The sequence below is a fragment of the Kogia breviceps genome, chromosome 12 (genome assembly GCF_026419965.1).
Source record: "Kogia breviceps isolate mKogBre1 chromosome 12, mKogBre1 haplotype 1, whole genome shotgun sequence".
In the NCBI taxonomy this organism is placed as follows: Eukaryota; Metazoa; Chordata; class Mammalia; order Artiodactyla; family Physeteridae; genus Kogia; species Kogia breviceps.
The window spans coordinates 39,312,020-39,337,503 of NC_081321.1; the positions used below are offsets into that span (position 1 = coordinate 39,312,020).

A 25,484-nucleotide genomic window follows, 5' to 3' on the forward strand; every position below is an offset into this window, starting at 1 on the left:
AAGCAACTAAGCCTGTGAGCCACAACTACTGAGCCCACGTGCTGCAACTACTGAAGCCCGCGCGGCTAGAGCCCCTGCTCCACAAGAGAAGCCACCGCAATGAGAAGCCCGCGCGCTGCAACGAAGAGTAGCCCCTGCTCGCCACAACTAGAGAAGGCCCACGCACAGCAACAAAGACTCAACACAGGCAAAAATAAAAAGAATTTTTTTAAAAAACTGTAAAAATAAAATGTGACTGATAAAAGTTTATGGAACCTCTGAACCACTTCTGCTGTGCCTAGAGGTCTCAATAATAATGTTTGAAAACAACAGGACTAGGCCCTCATTTGAGGCCATTTAGGTATTACAAAGAAAACCAGATTAAGTTTGGGAATTCCCTGGTGGTCCAGCGGTTAGGACTCCAACCTTCCACTACAGGGGGCATGGTTTCCATCCCTGGTTGGGGAGCTAAGATTCCCCCCAAGTCACACGGCGCTGCCAAAAACAAAAACAAAACACCCACATGAAGTTTCTCTCTACGGTGGCCCCAAGAATGACTCTCTCTTCCTTTCCTTCCATTTGTCACCTTTAATTTAGGACTTCTACTTCATGTTGGTTGTTTTCCTACCTCTCCCCTGCTAGACTCTAAGCGCCTTGGAATTGGACCCAGGTGAGACTTTGCATCTTCAGGACCTAGCACAGTACCAAGCACGGAGCACAGGCTCAATTAAGTGTTGATAAATAAAGGAAAAAAGAAACAGTTTTACCCGGGCCTTGGACAGAAGGTGCTCGACCTTTCTGCACCCGTATGCCTGGAGCTCTGTAAGTTACTAGCCCTGAGACGTTAAGCAGTCATTAAACAGCTTTAGGTTATAATTCCCTTACCTGTACAACATAACATTTATCTCACATCTTTATTCCTAAAATAAATTGGGCCCCTCGCCTCACGATTTCACCACTTGGTGGGAACCAAGCCAAATCTCAAAAGAAGTAACTTTGGGGTCACGTAAGAAGCCCGTGTACGCCGCTCAAAGGCAGGAGTTTCCCGGGATCTGTCTGCTTTTTTTCCCCACTGCTATTTGCCCAGTGCCTGGAACACTTCCTGGCACATAACAGGTGCTCAGTAGTTGTTGAATGAGTGAATTAATTAAAGTGCTAAAAATACGCATCGAACCAAAAAAACGTTCTGTGAAATGCAAAGATATCCCTACATTCGGAATGAATACTTGGGTCCAGCCTCTGGTCCTGGGAGCGAGCGCGTGGGATCCAGCCGCTCCGCGCGCCCTTGCAGTCGAGCCGCGAAGGCGGAGAAGCGGCGGGCCGAGGTCTGGAGGCGGTCGGCGGGAAGAGTGTGAAGGGCGTGAAGGAAGGAGAGTTGCGGGCGCGCGAGGAGGGGTCGGGTTCCAAGCTCACGCCGCGAAACGCAGCCTGGCGTCGGCCCTCCGGCCGTCACTCAGAGCGCGGAGCTGGCGTGCCCCGCGCCCCGCCCCCCGGTAGGCGGACCCCGGACCAGGAGGCGCAGGGGCGGGGCCTTGTTCTCCGCGCCGGGGGCGGGGCCGGGCCGGGGCTCTCTGGGCCGGTGGAGGACCCGGCTGGTCGGCGGGAGCGACCGGAGCCCCGGCCACCAGGGCGTGCGACCCCCCACCGGCCCCGCCTTCCCGGCTGCGGCCGGCCAATCAGAGCGGCTTTTACTGGTGGGTGGGCCGAGCCGGCCCAGCTGCTCGGAGGCTCTGGCATGGTAACGTCCCCGCGCGGGTGTGGAGGGGCCCGGGTCGGTCCCACAGCGCCCCCGGCGGCCCGGGCCTGGCTTGGGGGGGCGGGGAGGCCGCCGGGGGTACCCGGGACCCCGGGGCAGAGCTACGGGAATGAGGGGTTAGGGAGAGAAGCCAGGGAGGGGGGAGGGGGCGGGGATTTGGGGGAGAAGGGGCGGGGGAGGCCATGATGGAGGATGGCGGAGGGTGGGGGTGTTGAGGGGAACTAGGGTTGCGGGACTGGGTGCGGAGGAGGAAGGGATGAAGCGAAGAGTGCGTTTGTGGAGAAAGGTCGAGAAAGAAGAGGGGGCGAGAGATGTGGGAACCGGTGGACTAGGAAAGCTGGGGGCCACAGTTTCCCCTCCTGGGATATTTGGCGTGCGACATGCCCCTTACCCAGACTCAGTGCTTGAACCTTTTGGAAGCCCTGGGTGCCCCATAAGACCTCTTGGAGACCCCCTCCTTCATTTCCCCGCATTGTCTCCTGAGGTGAGGAGGGGGCATTGTTTCCTGAGGAAAGAGAGGCTTCCAGCCCCCACGCAGTGCTGGACAGCCCAAGAAATGGGAGAGCAGAGGCCCCTTGGTCCCAATCCTGTCTCTGCCGTCAACAAACTCTGTAACAACTCTGTGTGACCTTGGGCAAGTCACTACCTTTCTTTGGGCCTCAGATTTCCTATCGATTAAAAAAAAAAAAAAAAAAAAGGAAGATGCATGGGAATGATATCCCAGATCTTTTTCTGCTCCAAAATGGGGTGGTTCTTGAGGAGAGAGTTTAGGAGAATGGGTTCTAGGACGTCGGGAAGCAAAGGAAAGAAGGACGAAGATGGAGGCTAGGCCTTCAGCTGGGGCTGCAGAAAATCCCCAGGGATGTGGGGGGATGGTAGGCACAAAGCAAGGCTGGGGCAGGCTAGCCAGCGCCTCTGGAATCCTGTTGGAGGGATGGGAGAACTCTAAGTAGAGGAGGGGTTGAGACCTAACCCAAGAAAGATAAAGATGAGAAGTAACATTCTGTTCATCAGGAGAGTGATGAGATGGCAGGATCAGAGAGAAGCAACGGAAGATATTTTCTAGTATCTTTGGGGAGCAGGAGGAATAATGAGGCTGGTACAGGGGAGTGGGGACTAGAATGGTTTCGAAAACAGGGAGGGAGAGGCTGGTGCTGTTTGGGGCAGCTGAAGAAGGGCAGCAGGTAGATATTAGAGCACAGGGTAATCAGCTGGTCTCTCAGTCTCCATGATACTTTTCTTTTTGATGACGGCTACCTCCTGAGAGGTGTGCCTCCCAGCCTTCATTTTCCAGCACAAATCCCTTCAGGGAGTGAGTCAGACCTGGCCAACCTTGGGATTCCCTGGCTGTCTGAGGATTTCATGATTGTGTGAGGATTGGGGTAAAAAAGAAAGGAGGGGAGTGAATTTGAATGTGGGAAATACCTGTGGCATTATCGTCCTTGTTGGGAGGCCGCTTTGTGGAGTAGTCGAAAGCACAGGCTTTGGGGTCAGACTGCTTGGATTCCAAACTTGCCTCTGCCATTTAATCTCTTGGAACCTTGGTCAAGTTACTTGATCTCTCTGAACCTCAGTTTCTTTATCTGTAAAATGGGGATAATAACCTCTAATATAGTTGCAAGGATTAAATGAGTGTTTGGCATGGTATCTGGCTCATAATAAGCACTCAGTAAATGTTATTTTTCCCTTTTTCCATTCTCTTCCTCCTGTCTCTCCAGTCTTCTCCTTTTCTCCTTTTGTTCTTTCTTCTGAATCTTCAGTTCTGAGATGCCCCTCAGATGTGGAGGCTGAGAAAAACTGATTGTATCTGTCGGGGCTGGGGGTGGGGGGTGGGGGCAAATCCTTCAACTGGCCCAGGTGAACACATGATGATCAGATGATCAGTTATCTCTTCACTGTCTGTCCCCAGCCTACAAATGTGTTTTTGTTCCAGGGAAGACACATGATCTGCTTCTTTTTCAGCCCCCTTTCCTATATCCCTGTCTCACACAAGTTACGTCTTCATATTCTCACACAGAAGTATAATAAGACCTGAAGTTGTATAGGCACTGCAGCAAGTGAGATAGGGGCCGGGGTGTTTCAGGAAAGAAAGCCTACATGTCGCACACGGGAGGCTCAGGGAAGGGAGGGCTTTGGAAGTTCCGTAGTAATTTATGTTCATTCCATTGCTGTGTCCTCTCTGGGGAACTGTCCAAAACAGGCTAGTGTCTGGATCCTGGCCAGGGGTCTCCATTCCAAGTTAAAGATGGTCATATACAGTTAGTTTTTAAAATTGTTTAGGTTTTCCCATGCCAGTATTTGGTTCTAGTTCACTTCCCCAGCCACACAGACCTCTGCCAAACTGCCTCTCTCTCACATCACAGTCAGCTTTTACCCAGAGAATTTATACAAATGTACCTGGGTACATGAGCACACACATACACATTTGTCTGTTTTAGGATATTCCAGTATGCAAAAATAAGTTTAGGGGTGAGTCTGCATCTTGTCACAGCACTTTGTGTGCAGGGCCCTGACTAGACACTTCAGAGGAGGCTTAAAAGGAGAAAATGCAATCCCTGAATGTAGGGAAATCCCCACCTGAGTAGTGAGACAGGCAGTCCCATGTGAAACACTCAGCAAGCATCCACAGAGTAGCATGTCACTCTGCAAAGTAGTGCAGCATTTATCCTGAGGGGACACAGGTAGGAGTGTGTGTATGTGTGGAGGATAGTCATAAAGGTAACCTGAAGGAGGTGACTATTGGATCATCTTGAACAAAATAAGAGACAAAGAATAAAAGAAACACATGGAGTAATCTAACAGTTTGTGCAAAGAGGAGGAGGGGAGCCATTGAGTCAGGGTGAGCCAAGAAGAGTGTGGGATGGGTCTTATTTAAAGGCTTTGAATGAGATGAGATGAGAGATTCTGTAGGGTGGGCAATAGGGACCCACCACTGGTTTTCAAGCAAGAAAATGTTGGAACCTTCCCCGTTTAACCACATGGGTCTCAGGGGATATGCTAGAGTGAAGAAAACAGACCTGCTTCCTGTGGTAAGGACTGTGCTTTTAAGGGAGTAGGGCTAGAGGGCAGATTGGATCCAGCCCTGGGACCAATTAGTCCCCCTTAGTTTTTAATCTGAAAAAAGAGGACTGCCTAGGGTGGTTGCCAGCGTCCTCTCCAGCTCTGACATTCTGTGTTCCCTTAATAACTGCTAGACCTTAAGATGGCTTTGTTTTGTGGGATTTGCCAAGACCATTCAGTCAGTAAGTCAAGAAATAATAGTACATACTGTGTGCCAATAGGGGGTAGTAAGGAAAATACAATGGGCATAGCATATTGGAGTCAGCAAAAACAGAGTCTCTGCCCCTTAGAGTTTTCAGCCTAGTGGAGGTGTCAGATATTTCATTGATTCTAAGACTCACATTTTAACATTTCTGAAGTCAAGATGCATCTTAAAATCAGTGGAGTATCATAATTTAATTGGCAGCATTTGTTTTTTATTAGTGCCACATAAAATAAGAATACAATCAGAATTGTACAAATAACTGTAAAATTCCAGTGGATAATTGCTGAAGGGGGAGGTAACATGGTGTCTGAGTGTGTAAAAGAGGGCTCTGACTAGTTTGCTGGGTTGGAGAAAGGCATTCCTGAAGAAATGATGACTGCCAGATGTGAAGGATATGTAGGCGAGTTGTGTGGCCTTGGAAGGAAGATTGCCCCAGGCGGAGGTGGATGTCTGAGGTGGGAGGATTGAGAGAAGGAGCTCAGCATGGGTGAAGTAGGCAAGGCAGTTGGGGAGCAAACATGCCACAGCCTCCCAGACCCATTAAAGAGTTTTAAACGGGGGAGTAACTTGCGTGGCCTGAGGTTGGAGTGGGTGTTGGGAGACCAGTCAAGAGGCCACTGAAGTAGGTCAGATGAAAAAAGGGGTGGTAGGGGTGGAGGAGGAAACGGAGAGAAATAGATGGATTCAAGAAATCTTTAGGAGGTAAAATTAACAGGACTCATTGATGTATTGACAAGAAAGAAGGAGGTGTGCTGAGTGACTCACAGATTTCTATCTTGGACAACTGTATGAATGGTGGCACCAGTCTGAGATGGGCAACCCTGGAGCCTGGGAGGACCCAAAGATGGTTACGTAGCGTCTGGGAGGTTAGAGAGGATCCTGAGGCAGCTTGGGTGGGAATGTGTGGCACAGAGAATTGGATTTCCTCCCATGTTGATTGGTTTCTGACTTCCACGCAGAAGAAAGTTTCAGGGGGCAGGAGCAGGTCTGAATACAGGGCTTAGAGTATGTGAACCCTGAGAAAAGGTGATCCATGTTGGAGTAGTTTGACTTACCCTTCCTTCTCTTCTTAGGACAAGATGGGTGGGAAGAGAGGAAGGACAGATATTGCTTAAAGTAGAGATTAGAAGCATTTTTTTGGTTTGTTTTTGTTTTGCGGTACCCGGGCCTCTCACTGTTGTGGCCTCTCCCGTTGCGGAGCACAGGCTCTGGTCGTGCAGGCTCAGTGGCCATGGCTCACAGGCCCAGCCGCTCTGTGGCATGTGGGATCTTCCCGGACCGGGGAACAAACCCGTGTCCCCTGCATCGGCAGGCGGACTCTCAACCACTGTGCCCCCAGGGAAGCCCTAGAAGCCTTTTTAAATGCTGAGCCTTCATACCATAGGGATAATTGGGAAAGTAGGGAAATTGGGCAGCAGTGAGCCAGCTTCCACCTTTCTATGGGACTCCTCCCTACCACCCCCCACCTTCCAAGCAAAGAGGAGGAAGGGCAGAGCCTTTAAGCTGCATCTCTGTGCCCTAGTTTACTTTAAAAGATTTTTCAAAAGGGTAAATATAGTCATATTCAAAGTTACAAAAGGGCAAACAATTCTCCTTTTCACCTATGTCCCCATTCTCATTTCTTGTGTCATCTTTTGTCTCCAATTTTTATACAAGTAATTAAACTTTGCTGCACTTTGCTTCCCCCCCCCTTGTTTATGTATCTTAGAGATTATTCCCTATCAAGACAATGAACGTCTTCATTCTTTTTTATGACTGCATAGTATTCCATTTTATGTTTGTGTAAAATTCCATAGTTCCTTGCTGATATTTAGGCTATTATAGTCTTCTGGTTTTACAAATAACGCTGATCTGAAAACCTTGTACACACATGTAGGGCTATATCTATAGGTTGAATTTTTTTTTTTTTTTTTTTTTTGCGGTACGCGGGCCTCTCACTGTTGTGGCCTCTCCCGTTGCGGAGCACAGGCTCCGGACGCGCAGGCCTAGCGGCCATGGCTCACAGGCTTAGTTGCTCCGCAGCATGTGGGATCTTCCCGGACCAGGGCACGAACCCGTGTCTCCTGCATCGGCAGGCGGACTCTCAACCACTGCGCCACCAGGGAAGCCCTATAGGTTGAATTTTTAGAATCGGAAGGTTCTATATAAAGAGGATTTGTTCCTTCATTTGTACTTTCATTCACTTAATATTTGTTGAGTACCCATTATGTGCCAGACACTGTGGCAGATACCAGGAATCCAGCTTTCAACAAGTCAGGTACAATCTCTGCCCTCATGGAATGTTATTATTCTCTGGTAAGGGGAAACATAACCAAGCAAACATAATAATTACGAAATTGTATACGTAAGGAAACTAAAAAGGGGATCAGAATAAATTGGAAGTGCTTTAAATAGAGTCAGGAAGGCTTTTTAGAGCAAGTGATATTTAGGCTGAGAACTAAATGGGGTGATGTGGCTAGCCATTAGGTGTAGGATAGGAAGACCTAGGCTGTTCAAAGCCTCATGCACTGGGACATGAGTTCAGAATCTGTAGGGGAGGTGATGGCCACTGAGTGTCGGGGCTGGGGAGTAAAGCTAAAGAGAAGAGGGAGGGAATGGGAATGGAAGATGTCAGAGTGGGTGAGTGACTAAAGATGAGGCCAGATAGGGGAGGGGGCTGGTAGTAAAGAGAGAAGAGTTAGGGTAACTAGTACTTAGGAAGGACTAGTGACTATGTTTAGAGACCTTTGGGTTGAGTCTCCGTACTGGGTGAATTCAGGTAGGCGAACAGGAAAAGAGGCCACTTCCTCCCTGAGTACTTTGGGGATGAGAGACCTCTGTTTGCCTGGTTTAAGGGAAGCACAGCCTTGCCCACAGGCAGGAGGGTGAAAAGCCTTGGGAAGAGCCCATCTGTGCCTGTAGTAGAGCCTCCTCCATCTTTTCTTGGCTTTGGCAAAGTGGAAACTTCCAAAATAAAGATGACATTGAAGGAGCTCAGCCAGCTGGCTCTGAGCTAGCAGAAGAGAGAGCAGAGCTACCCAGGGCTCAGAGCTGGGGGCGGGCAGGAAAATGGGCTTGGAGACCCTTCCTCTGAACTTTTGCTCCTTTTTCATCCTCACCCCTCTGCTTCCCTTCTGCAAAAGCCCATCTCTTTGCCCATCCTGGGTCCTATGACTTTTCTCTCCCTCAACAGTCGGTTCCCGATTCTGGTCCCCGGCCCCCAGCAGCGCCTGCCCCCTTCCCACCGGGGCCCCCCATGATGCCACCACCCTTCGTAAGTTTTATGTCTTTCCCTGGGCTTGGCTTTTCCAGCCTGCACCCCCAACTCCCTAGTCCCTAGCACTGCTGCATCGCCAGTATGGTTTTTGTGTAATGCCCCCTTCTGTTGCCCTTGGATGAGGGATGGTTTTGCCTGGGCATGGGGTGGGAGGAGCTGCTTTTAAGCTCTCAGTCCATAAAGTTGACAGTTCTCCCTTTGTCTTTTTGTCCTTGGGACACACAGGGGCTGGGCAAAGGAGAAGTGGATGGGAAAAGACCCCCTTAGTGTGAGGGCAGGGTGGGGCTGTCTTTCTCTTTCACTGCTCCTTGTCTATATTCTTTTTTTTTTTTTTTTTCCCGGCTGTGCCTCATGGCTTGCGGGATCTCAGTTCCCCGACCAGGGATTGAACCCGCACCCTCAGCAGTGAAAGTGCTGAGTCCTGACCACTGGATTGTCAGGGAATTCCCCTTGTCTGTATTCTTTATACAAAAACATCAGGCTGGAATAGCAACTGGTGGTCATCAAACTGGGGAAAAAGAGGTAGGAGGCAGGGGACTGGGGGATTTGGGACTGGACGCCTGCCTCTGGCCCTGCATCTGAAAGGCCTCTTTGGGGACAGTCATTGAAGCAGTGGAGCCTTCCAGTTGCAGTATGGTGGCAGTTCCACCTCCCTTTTCCCTCTCCCTTCCCTGCCTCAAGAAGCTGCGTGCTTGCCCGTTATACCCAGAGGGACCCCCTGTTATCAGTCTCAGTGGTGAGGAGGGAGGTGGTTTTATGCCTCTTAAACCGAAACCTTGGAATTGTCTCAGAGCCAGGGTGGAGGGTTGGGGTGGGAGCCGAGTGGCTCTTTCCTGACAGGTAAAAAGCAGTGTCTTCTCTGCTCAGGATCTCTTCCTTTCCTCATTTCCAGATGCCTCCTCCAGGAATCCCCCCACCTTTTCCTCCAATGGGGCTCCCCCCGATGAGTCAGAGACCACCAGCCATCCCCCCCATGCCACCTGGCATCATGCCCCCAATGCTTCCACCAATAGGGGCGCCACCACCACTCACACAGGTAATCCTCTCCCCTGTACCAGGGCCTCAGAAAACCCTTGTCATTTTAGCTGCGGGTAGAGGTGAGAGTGGATATCTGGACTTGAGAAGCTGGGGTGGGGAGGGAGGGAACGTGGGGCCAGGCCCAGGTGGATTTGTCTGCTGAATGGCTGGAGGACACTCTGAGGTTCAGCTAAGAGCCCAGAGCCTGGGGATTTCCTGCAGAGGTGCCCATGTGAGGGTCACATCCCTGACAGGATCTCTCAGGACCCTTCGCAGCCTGTGCTTACCTTCACCTCGATAGCTGGTTTTTGTCTTCTTTGTATCCCTAGATACCAGGAATGGTACCACCCATGATGCCAGGAATGCTGATGCCAGCGGTGCCCGTCACCGCAGCGGTAAGCACTGGAGGGACAGGAAGTAGGTTCTGCCCTGCAGCCCAGTGGGCCTAACTTGGAGAACAGGGACATGGCTTCCATTCTTTCCCTCTTCTCATCGCATCCACCCTCGGCCCAGCTGCACTCCCCACAATGAGTCCTCCTCTCCAGTCCAGCCATGTACTCAGCTCTTCTAGTATCTCACTCTTCCCCAAAGGCACATACATTCTCTCTTTTTACTCCCCCTGCTATGCCCAGCTCCCTTAAGGAAACACACTCATGCCAGACGCGGCTTACCCTCACAGAGTTGGCACCGTGGACACTTGAATACAATTTCCTCTTCATCTTCTGTGTCTCTGGAGGAATCAGCAGTACCTGGGGATCTCTCTGTATCTTCTTGTGCTGTTGTTCAGTGTAGTAGAGTCTGGGTAGGATGTGGCATTTGGTATTCACTGTGGAAAAGATGGACCATGGAGGTTTACTCAACAAAATACTCTCACTTGAAAACGAAGAAAGGAGCTGCTGTGCAATTTCCCTCTGGAGTCTTAGAGCCATGGCCCCAGAGGGCAGGGGAAGCCTGTTAGGGAGCAGAGATCCCTGGGAGCAGGATACTTGGATCCTGGCCTGGCCTGCTTCTTCATCCCCCATGGCCTGGGTCTTGGGGGCCGCTGGGCTTGGCCCCAACCCTTCCCCCTCCTCTTTCTTCGGCAGACGGCTCCAGGTGCGGACACCGCCAGCTGTGAGTCTTCTGGGGGTCTGTTCCCCCCAGGCTCGGAGGTTGGGGGGGAGAGGGGACCATGGACTAGAGCCCACCCCGGATCATGCCTGTTGGGATGCCAGGGATCCTGGGATGTTGATGGGACCAGGGGATATTTATTGGGGATGGAATAAGGGAGGAATAGATGGGGATCAGATGGGGGTTGGAGCAAGGACTTAATATATTTCCTTTGGCTTCTTTTCTAGCTGCTGTGGCTGGGATGGGCCCTCCGGTGAGTTCTTTCAGCTCAGGGGTCTCTGGGTAGAAAGGCTGAAAAGGGGTGCTAATCGTTAACTTTTTGGGGTGAGGAGAAGAAGCTTTGGGAAAGGGGCCTTGACCACCATTCTGTGCACCCTCCCCTCCCCCAGAGGGCCCTGTGGAGTGAGCATGTGGCCCCTGATGGGCGCATCTACTACTACAATGCTGACGACAAGCAGTCCGTGTGGGAGAAGCCCAGCGTGCTCAAGTCCAAGGCAGAGGTCCTGAGTGGGGCTTTCTGTCCCTTCCTTTCAGATGCCCTGACCCCTCCACGTCCTTGGCTTCCCCTGAGTCTCTAACCATACACATGGTTCCTCTGATCCCTGACCATTCCCCGACCTCCCTAGGATCTCAGGAAGTCCACCTTCCCCTATGTTGAGCCAGGCCAGGTGGTCGCTAAACACTCCTGTGTCCCCTACTCACTGGGTCCCCTTAGCTCCCCCAACTGGCTGGAAGGTATGCCCAGCCCACTGATGTTCCCTGGCCCATCCTCTTACAGCTCCTGCTATCCCAGTGTCCCTGGAAAGAGTACAAGTCAGACACAGGCAAACCTTACTACTATAACAACCAGAGTAAGGAGTCCCGCTGGACCCGGCCCAAGGACCTGGATGACCTGGAGGGTGAGGCGGGGGTGGGCCCAGGCAGGGGCTCTGGGTATGGCCCTTGCTACCCTATAACCATGTTATCCTTTCCTGTTGCAGCTCTAGTCAAACAAGAGGCTGCAGGGTGAGTGACTTGCCCACCTTGCCTACCTATCCACCTGTACCTGGGGCCACCTAAGGGGTGGGAGTGGCCTCTCCCCATGATCCCTACTCTGTGGGAGGAAGAGCCAGCTCTCAGTCTCCTTGTGGAGTGGTCTGCTCTGGCCCCAGTCCTTCACAGGATAGAAAGACCAGCCAGCCCCTGACCACCTCTATCCCTGCTCTACTGGACACTGCCCTTCCGGCTCACCTGCAGGAAACGGCAGCAGCCACGGACACTACAGCCTCAGCCTCAGCCACAGCCTGACCCCCCACCTGTGCCACCTGGCCCCACCTTGGTGCCCACAGGCCTCCTAGAACCTGAGCCAGGTGGGAGTGAAGACTGCGATGTGTCAGAGGCTGCCCAGCCCCTGGAGCAGGGGTTCCTGCAGCAGCTGGAGGAGGGCCCCAGCAGGTGAGGGCTGCTCCCCATGGCATTCCAGACACTGGCTTCAAGCTCCCAGCTGGGTTCAACCCTTGACCTCTGCCAGGTTTCTCGGGAAGGGTGTGAAGATGTGGGCATGACCTCTGAGGAGCAGAAAATGGCTTCCCTGGGGAGCAAGGGGGAGTGTCCTGATCACACAGGGCACTGAAAGCTATAGGGACTGGGGGACACTGTGGCTGAGTCCCCTTTGGCCCCCAGTTCTGCTGGACAGCATCAGCCACCACAGCAGGAGGAAGAGGAATCAAAGCCAGAACCGGAGAGGTCTGGCCTCAGTTGGAGCAATCGGGAGAAGGCAAAGCAGGCCTTCAAGGAGCTGCTGAGGGATAAGGTGCTGAGAGTGGGGCTCCCAGGGTAGGCCTGGAGGGGGCAAGAGATGGGCAGGCCCCATGACCCCCGCCTGCTCCATTCCAGGCTGTCCCCTCCAATGCTTCGTGGGAACAGGCCATGAAGATGGTGGTCACCGACCCCCGTTACAGGTAGGTCTGGGCAGGCTCTCCAGACCTTGTTCATGGGGGCAGCTGAGCCAGGGATTCCCCAGGAAACCCCAAGGGGGCCAGAGTGAGGAGAGTGATAGATGAGTGAGTGTGCTGGGAAAGAGAAGCTGGAGAGCCTCCTGGAGAAGGAGGGGAAAGGGATCTGACATGAGACATTCAATAAATGCTTGTTGAATTGAATTGATTTGAATTGAATTAATTGGGGAAACAGGGGGCTGGATAGGGCAGGGGCCTGACTGCAACTTGAGAACCCCAAAGCAAAAGGGCCCAGTGTTAGCAGTGTCTTAGAGCCCCGTCTTGTCCCCTCACTGCTTCTTGCCCCTCCCCACATCCCGGAGACCTACCTGTCTTGCCTCCCTGTGCCCTTCGAACCCCTGCAGCCTGCTGTGCCCATGCATGGACACCTGTTAGTTCTATGAGACCTGTCCCCAGTGTGCCATGACCCTGCTTTGTGGGCTGTGCAGCGTGGTTCAGGCTGACTCCTCTGTCCCCATCCCACTCCCACCCTGTCCACCCCAGTGCCTTGCCCAAACTGAGTGAGAAAAAGCAGGCATTCAATGCCTACAAGGCGCAGCGGGAGAAGGAGGAGAAGGAAGAGGCCCGGCTAAAAGCCAAGGAGGCCAAGCAGACCTTGCAGCATTTCTTGGAGCAGCATGAGCGCATGACCTCCACCACCCGCTACCGGTCAGGGGGCCGGGCTGGGGTGGGGCCTGGGAACCCTGAGAACCTGTGGGCTCAGTCTCTGTTCTCTGCCTGCCTACTCACAGCCCATATGCTCCACAGGCGGGCAGAACAGACCTTTGGGGAGCTGGAGGTCTGGGCTATGGTCCCCGAGAGGGATCGAAAAGAGGTTTATGATGATGTCCTTTTCTTCCTGGCCAAGAAGGAGAAGGTAACAGTCACTGGGCTGGATCCATCAGTCACAGTCTCATCTAAGACCTTCCATGTCTGCTTTCTTGTGGACCCAGCCATTCACTTCTTGCTGCCCCAGGGTCCCAGCTCCTTACTCAGAAGCTGGTGTGGCACCTACATATCCCCCATTTATGCTTTGTCCTACAGCTCTGGGTGTGGGAGAACAGGAAGGTCTCTGAGGGCTTGGTCTGTAACCTGTTTCCTTCCCCTTTCTGGGGACATGAAGGCCTCGAGTCTGGCCATCCCAGAGTCCCCAAGCTGCCTGCCTTTCCCCAGGTGTTCCTCTGCCTAAGCCCACTTGAGTAGCTCCGGACTGCCCTGCCTCACCCTGACCCTGTGGCTCCCTAGGAACAGGCCAAGCAGCTCCGGCGCCGCAACATCCAGGCCCTGAAGAGCATCCTGGATGGGATGAGTAGCGTCAACTTCCAAACCACATGGTCCCAGGCCCAGCAGTACCTCATGGATAACCCCAGCTTTGCTCAGGACCATCAGCTGCAGAGTAAGCCTGGGTCTCCACTTCTTCCTGTCCCTTCCCTTTTCCTCATTGACCCCTAGCACCAGCCTCAAACCGCTCCCCTGCACCTCCTGCCCTCCTGGATGTCTAGGAGTCCCCAGCACTTACTCAGTCCAGAAGCTCTCTGGACTCTGGAGATCCCAGAATGCTTCAGGACACCTCCTTTCTCCCTCCAGGGTCCACTGTTGACCTAGACAATGTGTGTCCTTGGGGGAAGAGCACTGGGGTAGGGATCAGAAGACTTGGAGATGATTTTTATAGCTCATGTGAATATGGTCTTAAATTGCTTGGTAGGGTGGGCCTTAAGTGGTCACACATGTTGCAATAAGCTGCTGTTGGCCTATCATCACAGGCAGTATCTTCAGATATTCACCTTCTGAAGTTATATCAAAGCCTGATTGATTCCCAGTCCCATAAAAAATGAAATCTCAGACCCTGAGATAACTGATTTTGTATGATGACTTCTAGTAACCAAATTCATAAGAGCTGAATACTTCTAATTTTTTCCCATATAATCAAGGAATCCTCCTCAAGAACCATCATTCCAATAGCCTCTCCTGCAGAGTCCTTTGCTCCCCTAACCCCACCACCCTGGGTGTCCCCAACACCTACAGGGGCAGCATCTTTGAAGCACTGGGGGTTCTGGGTCTGAGAGGGTGTCCTGCTGGTGCGGTGCCCACTGACCCTCCTTCCTGCGGTTAGACATGGACAAGGAAGATGCGCTGATCTGCTTTGAGGAGCACATCCGTGCTTTGGAGAGGGAGGAGGAGGAGGAGCGGGAGAGGGCCCGGCTTCGGGAGCGGCGCCAGCAGCGCAAGAACCGGGAGGCCTTTCAGGTATCTTTGCTGCCCTCTGGATCAGAGCTCAGCTCCGCCCCAGACCGTCACTTCTTCACCCATGCCCTGCCTCCTGTCGGCCAGTCCCACTGCTTTCTCTATGCCCAGCCCTGTCCCAGCTCCACAAGGCCTCTCTGTGCCTGCACTTTTGCTCCTGCTGTGTCCCTTCAACCTTGGGCTGTGCTTCTCTAGGGAGACTAGCCATATGCACCACCCAGAAACTGCCAGCAGAGAGCGCCAGCATGGCTCGCCAGCTAGGCCAAGTTTATTTCCCTTCACTGGGGAGCCAGACAGGCATAGCTAGCTTGTCCCCCAGCTTGGAGGTGGCATTGGTGTTGGTAGTGGTGGGGGTTACTTGGCTGTAACACATTTGGGAAGTTGAAACCAAGTCATGGGAAGAGAATGCTGCAGGCAAGTTTCTGCTTCTTTGTCTCCTGGTCCGGCTCATTTTCCTTTTAAGTCTGTCCCCTTCTGTTTTATCCTCTGTTTTCACATTGCTCTCTGCCTCCCCATCTGTATCTCTTCATCTCTGCCTCTTGCCTGCATTTCCTCAGTCTGGGTTGTCCCTGCCTCTCTCTGCCAGCTCTGTCTTCTTCCCCAGTCTTTGGCTCTGCCTCCCTCCCTTTCTCACTCTCCCTGTAACTGGCCTCTCCCTGCTTAGACCTTCCTGGATGAGCTGCACGAGACAGGGCAGCTGCACTCTATGTCCACCTGGATGGAGCTATACCCAGCAGTCAGCACTGATGTCCGCTTTGCCAACATGCTGGGCCAGCCGGGTAAGGCAGCTGGGCTCCCCCTCCTCTAGCCTAGCTTTCTGCCCTGCCAGCCTCTCTGCACTCCCACTCCCTGGTCCTGTCCTCAACCCCACCCTCAAGCCTTGGGAAGCTGCCGCCCGCCAGGCCCCCTTCCCTCCCTTCCCCGCAGGCTCCACCCCTCTGGACTTATTCAAGTTCTATGTGGAGGAGTTGAAGGCACGATTCCATGATGAGAAGAAGATCATTAAGGACATCCTTAAGGTGAGGGAAGCCTGGGCCTGTGGATGGAGGCAGGCTGGGTGCAGGGCAAGCTCCCAGGACAGAACTCCCCAGTAAGGCCTGTTTTGTGGGAGCATTGCAGCTCGGTTCAGGAGATGGCTACTGTGATCCTTTACTGTGCGCTGGGGACACACAAATGAATAAGATACAATTTCTGCCCATAAGGAGCTCATGGTCTAGTAGGAAGATAGACATGACAATGGCTACACAGAGGGGCAAGTGTTACTACAGAGAATCGAAAGAATTGCCATTTGAACTGCACCTCTAAGAACGAGTAGGTGGAGGAGGGTGGAGGTCCTGGGCATAGGGTACCACAGGAGCAAAGAGGAGCAAGAAGCACAGCTAATCATAAACTGGTAGCCCACAGATATGTTCCTTCTGCCTGTACAGCGTTTTAGAAAAATTTGAAATTTGATGCTAACATTTTAAAATCAAGAGATTACAATTAAAATCTGGATCTTCAGCATCTCTTGGAAATTTGGATTATCTAGCAGCACTAGGCTGGTTTTGTGAGGCATTCAGTGGACTTGAGCTGAGATGCCACTGCCTTTTAGAAGGGGCCTGTCCTCCTTATCTATCCTCATTCCTCCCTATCACCTCCGTGATGTGGGAGCGAATTCACCTGCCATTTCCTATCGCACATGCACGTTGGAGAATTCTCAATATCCATGTCTATCAAAGGGGGAAAAGTGAGTGATGGACTAAGAGAGCCCCATGTTTCAGAAAAAGGTAACAAAGAGAAGCATTTTTCTTTGTGGAAGTGAAGACCATTCTCATGAGTTTGAGAGGGCAGTGTGGGTAGTGGTTAGCAGCAGGACTGTGAAGGCAGACTGCAGGGGTAAAAGTCCAGCTTAACCACTTACAAATTGTGTGACCGTCAGCAGATTACTTAATCTTTCTGAGCATGTTTCCTCATCTGAAAAGTGGGGAGTCTTCCTTCAGACTTCACTTGATCACCAAGGGGAGTAACTTGGTACCTGAGGTGGAGAGGGTCTGAGAATAAAGCGAGGAATGTCCTACTGTACACACATTTCTTTAAAGTCCTGTGTTTTGCCTTAAGAATTCACGCAGGGGTTGCATTTTAATACAATAATACTTCTCTGTTAATATAAACTTAATATTTTAAAATTACTTACCATTAGGTAAGATGTATCATAATGTCCTGTGGCTTCCTCTGTTTCTCTGGAACCACATGCCCCAGTTGGGAAGGAGAGCCCTGCCTGTAAAATTCCTTGAATGCTAAAATAAGGAATTTGGATTTTTATCTTGTAAGTAATGGGGAGCTGGGAATGATGTGATTAGCTGATGTCTTGGAAAAGCCCAGGTGGTTGTGTAGAGCAGCACTTGCAGCCAGAGTGCTTATATGCTTAGGGATAGGCGTGGTAGGAGGACAGGACTTGAAACCTCAGGATACCAGAAGTGGTAGTGGCCAGTGATTAAGATAAATTCTGAGCTTGAGTCATCCTCTTCTGACCCACCCCCAGACCCTTTTCTGCTATTGGGGCCATTTGCTAGAAAAATCCGGGCAGCATGGACTCAAGGCAGGGTTCAAAGCATGGGGGGTGAGTAGGGAGACCAGGCAGGAGCTGCTGCAGTGATCTAGGTGGGAGTGAGCTTGGCGGGGGCAGTGGGGATGGCCAGTGAGCAGAGCTGTGATGTTCTAGTAGTTTCTGAAACTCCCTAGGTCTCCTCAGAGGAGCCTTGGGACAAGCCGGAGGGGGTGGGGGAGTGGGGGGGACTTTATGCTCCTTCCTCTTATTTTCAAGTATAACAGCTTGTTTCTCTTATACATCAAGGTTCTGCATAAGATTTTTATGGAAAAAAATACTTCTGCTGTTAAAAAAGAAAGAAAGAAAGTTTAAAACCAGTAGGCTAGAGTTACACAGAAGTAGAATTGACCAATTTTTTTGTGAAACTGAGGGAAGGAAGGAGTGAGTCGGAGATGTTAGGAGTGGATCGATGGCACCATTGGTAAGGATTAAGCAGGAAGAACAGGGCTGGAGAAAATAGGAATTCCACTTCTGGAATTATTCTCAAAAGCAACCTGGGGCAGGGAGGAATAAAGCATATACCAAATTTTAAATAGGATAATTATATAAAGTAGAAATATCTAATCCAAGGAGAGCTAAATTTTATTGGACTTTTTAACTTTTAGCCACAGAGCGGCCGGTACTGCTGACAGGCCTGTGGGAGTCCTATCCTTGCTGAGTCCTGTGTCTCCACACCTCCTGAGAAAGAATCTTCTTCAGATAGTTCCTCCTTCCTCTTCTCCCTTTTGGGCTCCTGCCTATGGAAGGCAGATGAACCCAGGGCTCCCTGAGACCATCTACCAGCCAGGCAGACTGTGATGGTACCTCGCATCCCATAGGGTAGTGCAGAGTCCTGGACTTGGAATAGCTGAAAGACAGAAGATCTGGGCCTGAGAGATCCATGGGAGTGGGGTGGGAGGCTCCCAGGAAATGAATTCTCTTGGGATCTGCTGAATTTGAAGTGTCTGCGAAATATCCAGTCTCGTATCGGTCTGAAAATCAGGAGAGAGATGGGGAATGAGATTGCGAGGGACAGTGTAGATTGAAAAGACTAACTGCATGTCTCAGGGGAACAAGCACAGGCAAGAGAGGTGGTAAAAGAGGTCAGAGACAGGAGGGGACCCTGGAGAGGGGAGCACTGAAGAAGTCAACAGAGGATGAGAAGAGTGGGGACCAAGGCATCCTTGGAGTTGACTCTTGGGACATGAGCAACCTCTAGGAGAGCAGTGTCTGTGAAGAGGGCAGAGTGAGTGCAGCACAGGCTTTAGAGTTGGGTAATTCCTGGCTGTTTATTGGTTGAGACCTCTGCAAGTTATATAATGTCTCTGAGCTTCAGTTTCCTAATCTGTAGAATGGGGATGATACATGTGCAAGGTCATGAAATTAAATAACGTTTGTAGTATCTTGCTTATAGTAGGCTTAATAAATGTTTTCCTTTGCACTGCATTTAAATTTTGAAACAAAGGGAAAGAAGCAGAGGTTGTTAGCTTGAGGAAGGTGAGAGCAGGGTGGAAAGGGTATTCCAGGTTAAGTGAGCTGTGTACTTGACGGAAGGAGCCAGTGAAGAGGTGAGACTGAAGCTTGCAGTTCCCTAAGCGAGAGAGATTGGTATGTTTGAGGAGAAGGGCTGGAGAGCATGGGTTGAGGAAGTCCTCTTGGAAGAAGCAAGAAGAGTGTGCCTCTGCCATCAGCAGGAACGCCGGGGCAAGTTCGAGCTTAGTGGAGGGAGAGGGAGGGAACCTGGGCCCGCGCCCCAGACCTCGCACACCAGTGGCTCCACTTTCCACTGAGTCATCTTGGGCCAAGTGAGAGAACTCTCCTAAGCCTCTGCTTCACTGGGGTGTTTTGAGGCTTAGGTGAGAAGCACAGCGCCAGGTCTGTGTGTGGTGTTTTTAATAGTGTTTTGGGAGGTGTACACCTGATGGCCTCTATTTCTCTCGTGGATGAAGTGATCTGTGTGTGTGTAGTGCTTAAAAGTAGTTGTTAGAAAGACCTGGGGTAGAATGCTCGTTCAGCCGTATATTAGCCCTGGAGACCTTGGGCAATTGCGCTAGTTCCTCCAAACCTTGGTTTCTTCTTCTGCATAAAATTAGGATACTAGGACTTGTGCTTAATTTCAGATATGTGAGGATTAAATGAGATAATGTGTGTGAAACACTCAGCATGGTACCTGGTACGTAGTAAGCACTCAATAAATATAGCCAGGGGGTGGGACCTGCAGATGCTGGAATGCAAGGAACTTACTGAGCAGCAGGAGGACCCAGCAGGGGCTCAAGCTTTAAGCCAAAGGGACAAAGAATTAATTGTGAGAAACATACACACACCCTGCACACCCGCCCCTGTGATCCAACCCCCGCCCCCAGTTCCCTGTGACAACCAAGCCAAGGGTGGGCATGGGAGTCTTAATCATCAGAGGGTGAGGACCTGGACGACTTGGTCTCCAAGTGCATCCCAGTCCTGTGGATCCCTTCCGGGGGAGGGGGCTACTTGAGCATCCTGTAGTCTGACCCTTGCCTGCCCTGGAGGCCAGCCAGCTTCAGGTTCGGGCCTGTGGTGCCCCCTGCTTCATGCGCTGCTGTGCCCACAGGACCGGGGCTTCTGCGTGGAGGTGAACACAGCCTTTGAGGACTTCGCCCACGTCATAAGCTTTGACAAGAGGGCTGCTGCGCTGGATGCAGGCAACATCAAGCTGACTTTCAATAGTGTGAGGGGCCACGTGGGGTGGGGCTGTAGCCAGGGCTCCGTTCTCGAACTCGTCCGTCGCTCCTGTTCCGTGCCTTCTCATTCACTGCCCCAGTGTGACTCTTCCCCCAGTTCACGGAATGATAGTAGGAGCCCAGGCTCCAACTTCCCACCTTTTAAGGTATGTCTGGGTGAGTCGGGGCGCCCACCCTCCTGGGTGACGCTCTTCTGTGTCCTGTCTGCCCTCAGCTGCTGGAGAAAGCAGAGGCGCGGGAGAGAGAGCGGGAGAAGGAGGAGGCACGAAGACTGCGGCGCAGAGAAGCTGCCTTTCGAAGCATGCTGAGGCAGGCTGTGCCTGCTGTGGAGCTGGGCACTGCCTGGGAAGAGGTCAGGACTGCAGACTGGCACCAAACACCACCCCCTCAGTCCTGAGGGCAGCGGTGCTTCTCCACCACCGGGGGCCCACCCCAGTCATAGCACAACTCGGGGCCAGCTTCGGCTCCCTTCCTTCCTCTGCCCCAGCCCTGCCCTGTGCTCATGGCGGCATCCATGCTGTGCTGGGGCTGGTCTGATCAGCAGTGCTCTCCTGTTCAAGGTCCGTGAGCGCTTTGTGTGCGACTCAGCCTTTGAGCAGATCACCCTGGAGTCGGAGCGGATCCGGCTCTTCCGGGAGTTCCTGCAGGTACTGGAGGTGAGGCAGAGCTTCTCGTCCTCTGCATCTGCCCCAGGCTCTTGAACACCTGAGGCTAGCTTAACAGAAGCTTCGGTAACCTCTTATCACCAGGGCTCTCCTTTCACGGACAACTAAGGAAGGGGAGGTCTTAGCATACCCTGGATAGATCTAAGGCCCTAGCCTCAGAAGAGGAGGCAAAACCGGATTGTAGAATGCAAGGTCCTTCCTGGGGCTAACCTTCCTCACCCCTCCCTCTGCCTCCACCAGACTGAATGCCAGCACCTCCACAGCAAAGGCCGGAAACACGGCAGAAAGGGCAAGAAGCACCATCGCAAGCGTTCCCACTCGCCCTCAGTGAGTTGGGTAGAAAGGATGTGGGGTGAGGCTGGATTGTCTAGGGGAAATAAGAGCCACTTTTCTTGCTTTTTCCCTACATCACCTCCCCTGGAGGAAGATATGAGGACTCCTTTGGTCCTGGATTCCCCTGTCCCCAGTTCCCATACTTGAGGGCCTCTGGAGCCCAGGTAACCTCTGTGCTGACACGTGTCTGCCGATCTCCCCAGGGCTCTGAGTCAGAAGATGAGGAGCTGCCTCCACCATCTCTCCGGCCCCCCAGGCGGAGGCGGCGGAACCCCTCAGAGTCAGGCTCTGAGCCCTCTTCCTCACTTGATTCTGTTGAAAGTGGGGGTGCTGCCCTTGGAGGACGGGGTTCCCCATCCTCCCGCCTTCTCCTTGGATCAGGTAAGCAGTTAGGAGCTGGAGAGGAGGCCTTCAGGGAGCCCCACCCTCTGAGGGTAGAGTGGATTGGGAGGGCTGCACCTGTCGGAGAGTAAGGAGAACTTCCCGTCCCTGCCCAGGCAGGAAACGGAGAGAAGGAAGGAAAACTGGACTGAGACTTCCTCAGACAGGTCCCTGTCTGAAGAATGAGCAAAGGATGAGGCCTCCCTTCTCCCATGGGACTTAGTGGGGATTTTTCTGTCTCCAGATCATGGCCTTCGGAAAGTCAAGAAACCAAAAAAGAGAACTAAGAAGAGAAGACACAAGTCGGTGCGTAGAGAAGGAACTTCCATCCAAGGCCCTGCTATTTTATGAGATGTCTTCACCCGCCTCCTGGGCTGTTCTCCACAAGAACTGAGGAGGCGGGCTCTGGGCTCTTACAGAACAGTCCTGAGAGCGAGACAGACCCTGAGGAGAAAGCTGGCAAGGAGAGTGATGAGAAAGAACCAGAGCAGGACAAGGACAGGGACCTCCGGCGGGCAGAGCTCCCTAACCGCTCCGCAGGCTTTGGAATCAAGAAGGAGAAGGTGAGAGGCAGGCACCTGGCCCCAGCCCAGTCAGCGCTGTGCCCAGGCCTCGGCAGCCCTCGGGGGGAAGCTGTGGGTGAGCTGTGCCTTTGCTCCACCAGACGGGCTGGGACACGTCGGAAAGTGAGCTGAGCGAGGGTGAGCTGGAAAGACGGCGGCGGACGCTCCTGCAGCAGCTGGATGACCACCAGTGACCTGATGAGGCACCGTGCCTCTGGTCGGTGTGAGGCTGTGGCCTAGTTTACCCTCGCTGTCTGCCCCAGACTTCTTCCTTAGTTGGGTCTGTGTCAGCTTTTCCTCAAGTAGCCCCAACCCCAACGCATCATCGCCAGCATCTCCCAGGGTTGCTCGTGGTGTTCAAGGGTCCTCCCAGCTTCCCGGACAGCTAGTGCGGTCCCTGCCCTCAGCCCCAGACCAGCGATTGGTGGTGAATGCCATGTGGGTGGGTGGTGCCAGTAGATAAAATGTGAGAAGGGGCCCCCAGGAAGAGTGACAGGCTGGTGGACACAGCTTGGGTGGCAGAGGGCGGGGTCCTTACCCTCTAGCATCAGTACCTGCTCCTGCCTGCCCGGGCCCTTGGGGCACCACCACTCCTTCCTGCAGCCCTGGGGCCCAGTGTATGTGTGTTTCGTTTTGGTTTTGTTTTTGTTTTTTAAATAACAATATTTATAACATGGCCAGTGGCTCTTTTGTCTTCTCCGTGTGCTTGCACTGGGGCCGGCTGGGGCTGGACAGGTGCCTGCATGGCCAGCAGGGGGCACTGGTACCTCAAGGCAGGCCTGCCTCCCTTTGTGTGGCCGGAGCCCATCTAGCCAGGTTCTCCTCCAGGCTTCCGCACTCACCTCCCCCAAGCGTGGCAGCTCTGACCAGCCTCCTTTCTATCCCCATGGCTCCGGTCAGCCTAAAGGGCCAGCTTAGCCCCGCACCCCGCTGCCACCAGTCAGAAAGAGGAGACAGAGTCAGGCTTGATATTTCAAGCCTTTGTTGAAAGGAAAGTCTGGAGTTTATGTACAAGAGAGAAGGAAGTGGTACATGTACAAAAAGGAGTGGGCCCCTGTATTCCCTCCCAGGGGCCAAGAAGAAACTGGCAGGGGATGGAGAAAATAGCTAAGACCGACATGACCCCGCCCCTGCCAACAAAACCTAGCTGGGGGAAGGTTAGGACGTTCTTGGCACACCCTTTCTCTAGGCAGAGAAAACTAGTCCTCTGCCCACCGCGGCAAGGATAGTCAGCCTAGAACGCAAAGGCCCAAGGGCAGGGAGCGTGGCGTCTCTCCTCTCCCCTTATCACTAGGGCACAGGGCCCAGGCTTAGAAGAGCCTTGCTCCTGGTAAAAGACGATCTGAGACTGACGGGGCCCCTCCCCAGGGCTCCCTAAAAGCTTGGACACTTCTAGATCGCAGCTGACCATCAGGTTGCAAAAAGTAAGGGGGGAAAAAAGAAGGAAAAATTGCTTTCTCCTCTCGTCCCTCTGGCTCTAGTGATGGTGGGCCTAGGTGCCCGTACATAGCCTAAAGCTGGAAATGGTTTTCTCCAGCCCTGAGCTGACCCTTGAGGAAATGCTGTTGAAGACCTTGGGAGCAAAGTGCAGTACTGGAGGCACCAGGGAAGTGCTAGGCCCTGAAAGACCTAGTGCCCACAGTGGCGGCAGGCAAGATGCAGCTTTGAGAGCTAGGGTGGACACAGGGTTGAGAGCAGCATAGCCCTCTGCTGGGCCCTTGGCCAATTCCAGGGCTTCAGGTCCACTGGTTGGACTTGAAGGACTCAGGGTTGAAGTGCTTCTGCCTCCAAGAAGGTCTCAGTGGGGGCCTGGAGCCCGAGGGGGACCAGCGGGTGGTGTGGCACTCCTGGCTTGGTGGCGAACGACAAGGGGCTGGTGGTAGAGGCCTGTAGGGGAAACAGAGGCCTGTGAACAGGCAGGGATGCTGGGCCAGACCCACCTTCTGAGGGCCCAGCTGCACAGGCAGGGCCAGCAAAGAGCCAGCCGTGAGGTCGATGAGGGAGAAGGTTAAAGAGAGACTGGAGGAGATGGTCAGGGAGATTTCTGGGGCGGGCTCTGCACATTCAGAACAGGTCGGGGTACTAGAGGCCACTGGGGAGTGACAGAAACAAGGTGGACTCAGCAAGATCTAGAAGCTGGGAAGAGACCCCAGGCAGATTGGATATCAGGAAACAGAGGTCAAGGGTCATCTGATGCCCCTGGGCAGAAGCCACTGCCAGAGCTCTTACGAGGAGGCAAGGACAAATGATACCTGGGCCCAGGACGAGAGACTCGAGAGACTTGGCCTCAGTCGTCAGCGGCGAGTGCCTGGTCCTGCCTGTTTTGGCAACTCCCTACCCCTTGGGTCTTAGTAGAAGCCACACAGCATTAGTGGGAGAGATAACCACTTCCCTGAGGGCACATGCAGGGGATAAGCCATGCTTCTCAGGGCATGGGGCATGCAAGGGAAGGAGTATTTGTCTCCATCACCACGGGGCTGCCAGAGGATGGTTCCAAGTCATGCAGGAGAGGAGGCGCCTGTGGGACCCAGCAGGAGTCCTGGGAGGTGGGCATGCAGAGAGGGCAGCTGTGGTGCCCAGTACCTGTCAAGGGCCCCAGCCTTGGGGGTTAACAGTTTGACTCATCATGATGGGCTGCATCGCAGAAGAAGCGTGAGCCCCGCTTGGCAGTACGGGCCGTGAAAGGGACACTCTTCAGCACTGTGGCCCAGGAGAGAGACACAGTGGTCAGGCCCCATGGGGGTGGGGTGGGAGGAGGAGGGCCCAAAGGGCTATGGTTGGGGTTTGGGAGCTGGGCCCAGTGGCCAGGCACCAGGGACGGAAAAGGGCCCCACCTGTGATGATGTCCTCAATGGTACCATCCTTCCCCTCGTAAACAGGCCGGTGCTCCTTGGCCTGGCGCCGCCTCAACTCTGCAATTAGCTCCTGCTGTTGCCACTTGTTCCGCTGGGATGGGGTCTAGAGCCGAGCATTTGAAGGGAAAGGGAGTCACCGCTAACGTACCACGGGGCTGGTTCCTGCCCCAAGATGCAGTCTGAGGACGCCCTTGGTTGTGCTCGCCAGCCCAGCCCCCATCATTGCCTAGGAATCCCCTCCCATAGCCCCCCTCTCCATCCCTCTGGACTCCATCATCAGGCCCTCTGGGTGGTCTGTGGGCTCCAATTCATCTCCTCTCCAGCTCTCTGCTCCACCCCCTCCTAATCCTTTGCCGTGTTTTCCAGGCCCCAGTTCTTGGTCCCACCCACCTTGGCATCCAGTTTCTTGGCTTCCTGAGCCAGCTGCTTCTCCCGCATTACCTCCTCCTGCTTCTTGCGGGCTTCGTTCTCTTGTTCTGCTTCCTAAGAACCATGGAAGATGGGGGCGGTGTGTGTGTGTGTGGTGTGTGGGTGTGTGTGTGTGTGTGTGTGTGGTGTGTGTGTGTGTGAGAAAGACACAGGCTGTGAGCTGTGAGGGGAGGGGCTGACACTGAGGGTGGAGAGTGGGTGTCAGTGGGACCAGCAACCCCAGGTGGCCACTCTCTGGAGGGGCACTTCCTGCCCCAAACAATGACAGGAAGGGCCTGGGCCCCCACCCTGCCCACCAGTTCACAGCTAAGAGGCCTGTGGCCAGCTTCCATCGCTCCCTTACAGGACTCAGAGGAGGAGACGGAAAAGGCCCAA

General features: G+C 53.2%; 2 protein-coding genes across 16 annotated transcripts in view; one reads left to right on the forward strand and one right to left on the reverse strand.

Moving 5' to 3' along the window:
- The first annotated feature begins 1,230 nt into the window (after positions 1-1,230).
- Positions 1,231-22,501, forward strand: PRPF40B (pre-mRNA processing factor 40 homolog B). 11 transcript variants are annotated; one of them, XM_067009240.1, is made up of 26 exons: positions 1,249-1,304; positions 8,173-8,253; positions 9,149-9,292; positions 9,603-9,668; positions 10,359-10,386; positions 10,611-10,636; positions 10,773-10,883; positions 11,162-11,282; positions 11,364-11,388; positions 11,620-11,817; positions 12,046-12,175; positions 12,259-12,323; positions 12,861-13,025; positions 13,125-13,233; positions 13,602-13,752; positions 14,470-14,603; positions 15,265-15,379; positions 15,528-15,619; positions 19,754-19,870; positions 20,098-20,235; positions 20,444-20,539; positions 20,789-20,875; positions 21,085-21,262; positions 21,507-21,568; positions 21,682-21,825; positions 21,927-22,501. In XM_067009240.1, exons 2-26 carry the CDS (start codon positions 8,236-8,238, stop codon positions 22,017-22,019), a joined length of 2,613 nt encoding a protein of 870 aa, XP_066865341.1. In that variant the 5' UTR covers positions 1,249-1,304; positions 8,173-8,235; the 3' UTR covers positions 22,020-22,501. The 11 variants fall into 11 exon arrangements, with proteins under 11 accessions (XP_066865346.1, XP_066865341.1, XP_058936578.1 ...); XM_059080595.2 differs by lacking the exon at positions 1,249-1,304 and adding an exon at positions 1,544-1,717; XM_059080597.2 differs by lacking the exon at positions 1,249-1,304 and adding an exon at positions 1,544-1,717 and having other exon boundaries at positions 11,162-11,234.
- Positions 9,849-25,484, reverse strand: part of FMNL3 (formin like 3) — a 66,295-nt gene continuing 50,659 nt past the window's right edge. For 4 of the 5 annotated variants that reach the window (XM_059080588.2, XM_059080587.2, XM_059080591.2 and 1 more), the window contains 4 exons: positions 25,071-25,163; positions 24,660-24,783; positions 24,409-24,525; positions 22,806-23,712 (listed from right to left, as the gene is read on the reverse strand). In XM_059080588.2, the coding sequence (XP_058936571.1) occupies positions 24,434-24,525; positions 24,660-24,783; positions 25,071-25,163 (309 nt within the window). In that variant the 3' untranslated portion in view covers positions 22,806-23,712; positions 24,409-24,433. Of the gene's footprint in view, positions 10,100-22,805; positions 23,713-24,408; positions 24,526-24,659; positions 24,784-25,070; positions 25,164-25,484 lie in introns of those variants that run through there. The other variant, XM_059080592.2, reaches the window with a different exon arrangement.

Excerpts from the sequence above, each read along its gene's own strand:
- PRPF40B (XM_059080594.2), top strand. Across the intron at positions 9,669-10,358 it reads CGGTGCCCGTCACCGCAGCG|ACGGCTCCAGGTGCGGACAC; the intron begins GTAAGCACTGGA and ends TTTCTTCGGCAG. Across the intron at positions 11,389-11,619 it reads GTCAAACAAGAGGCTGCAGG|GAAACGGCAGCAGCCACGGA; the intron begins GTGAGTGACTTG and ends GCTCACCTGCAG.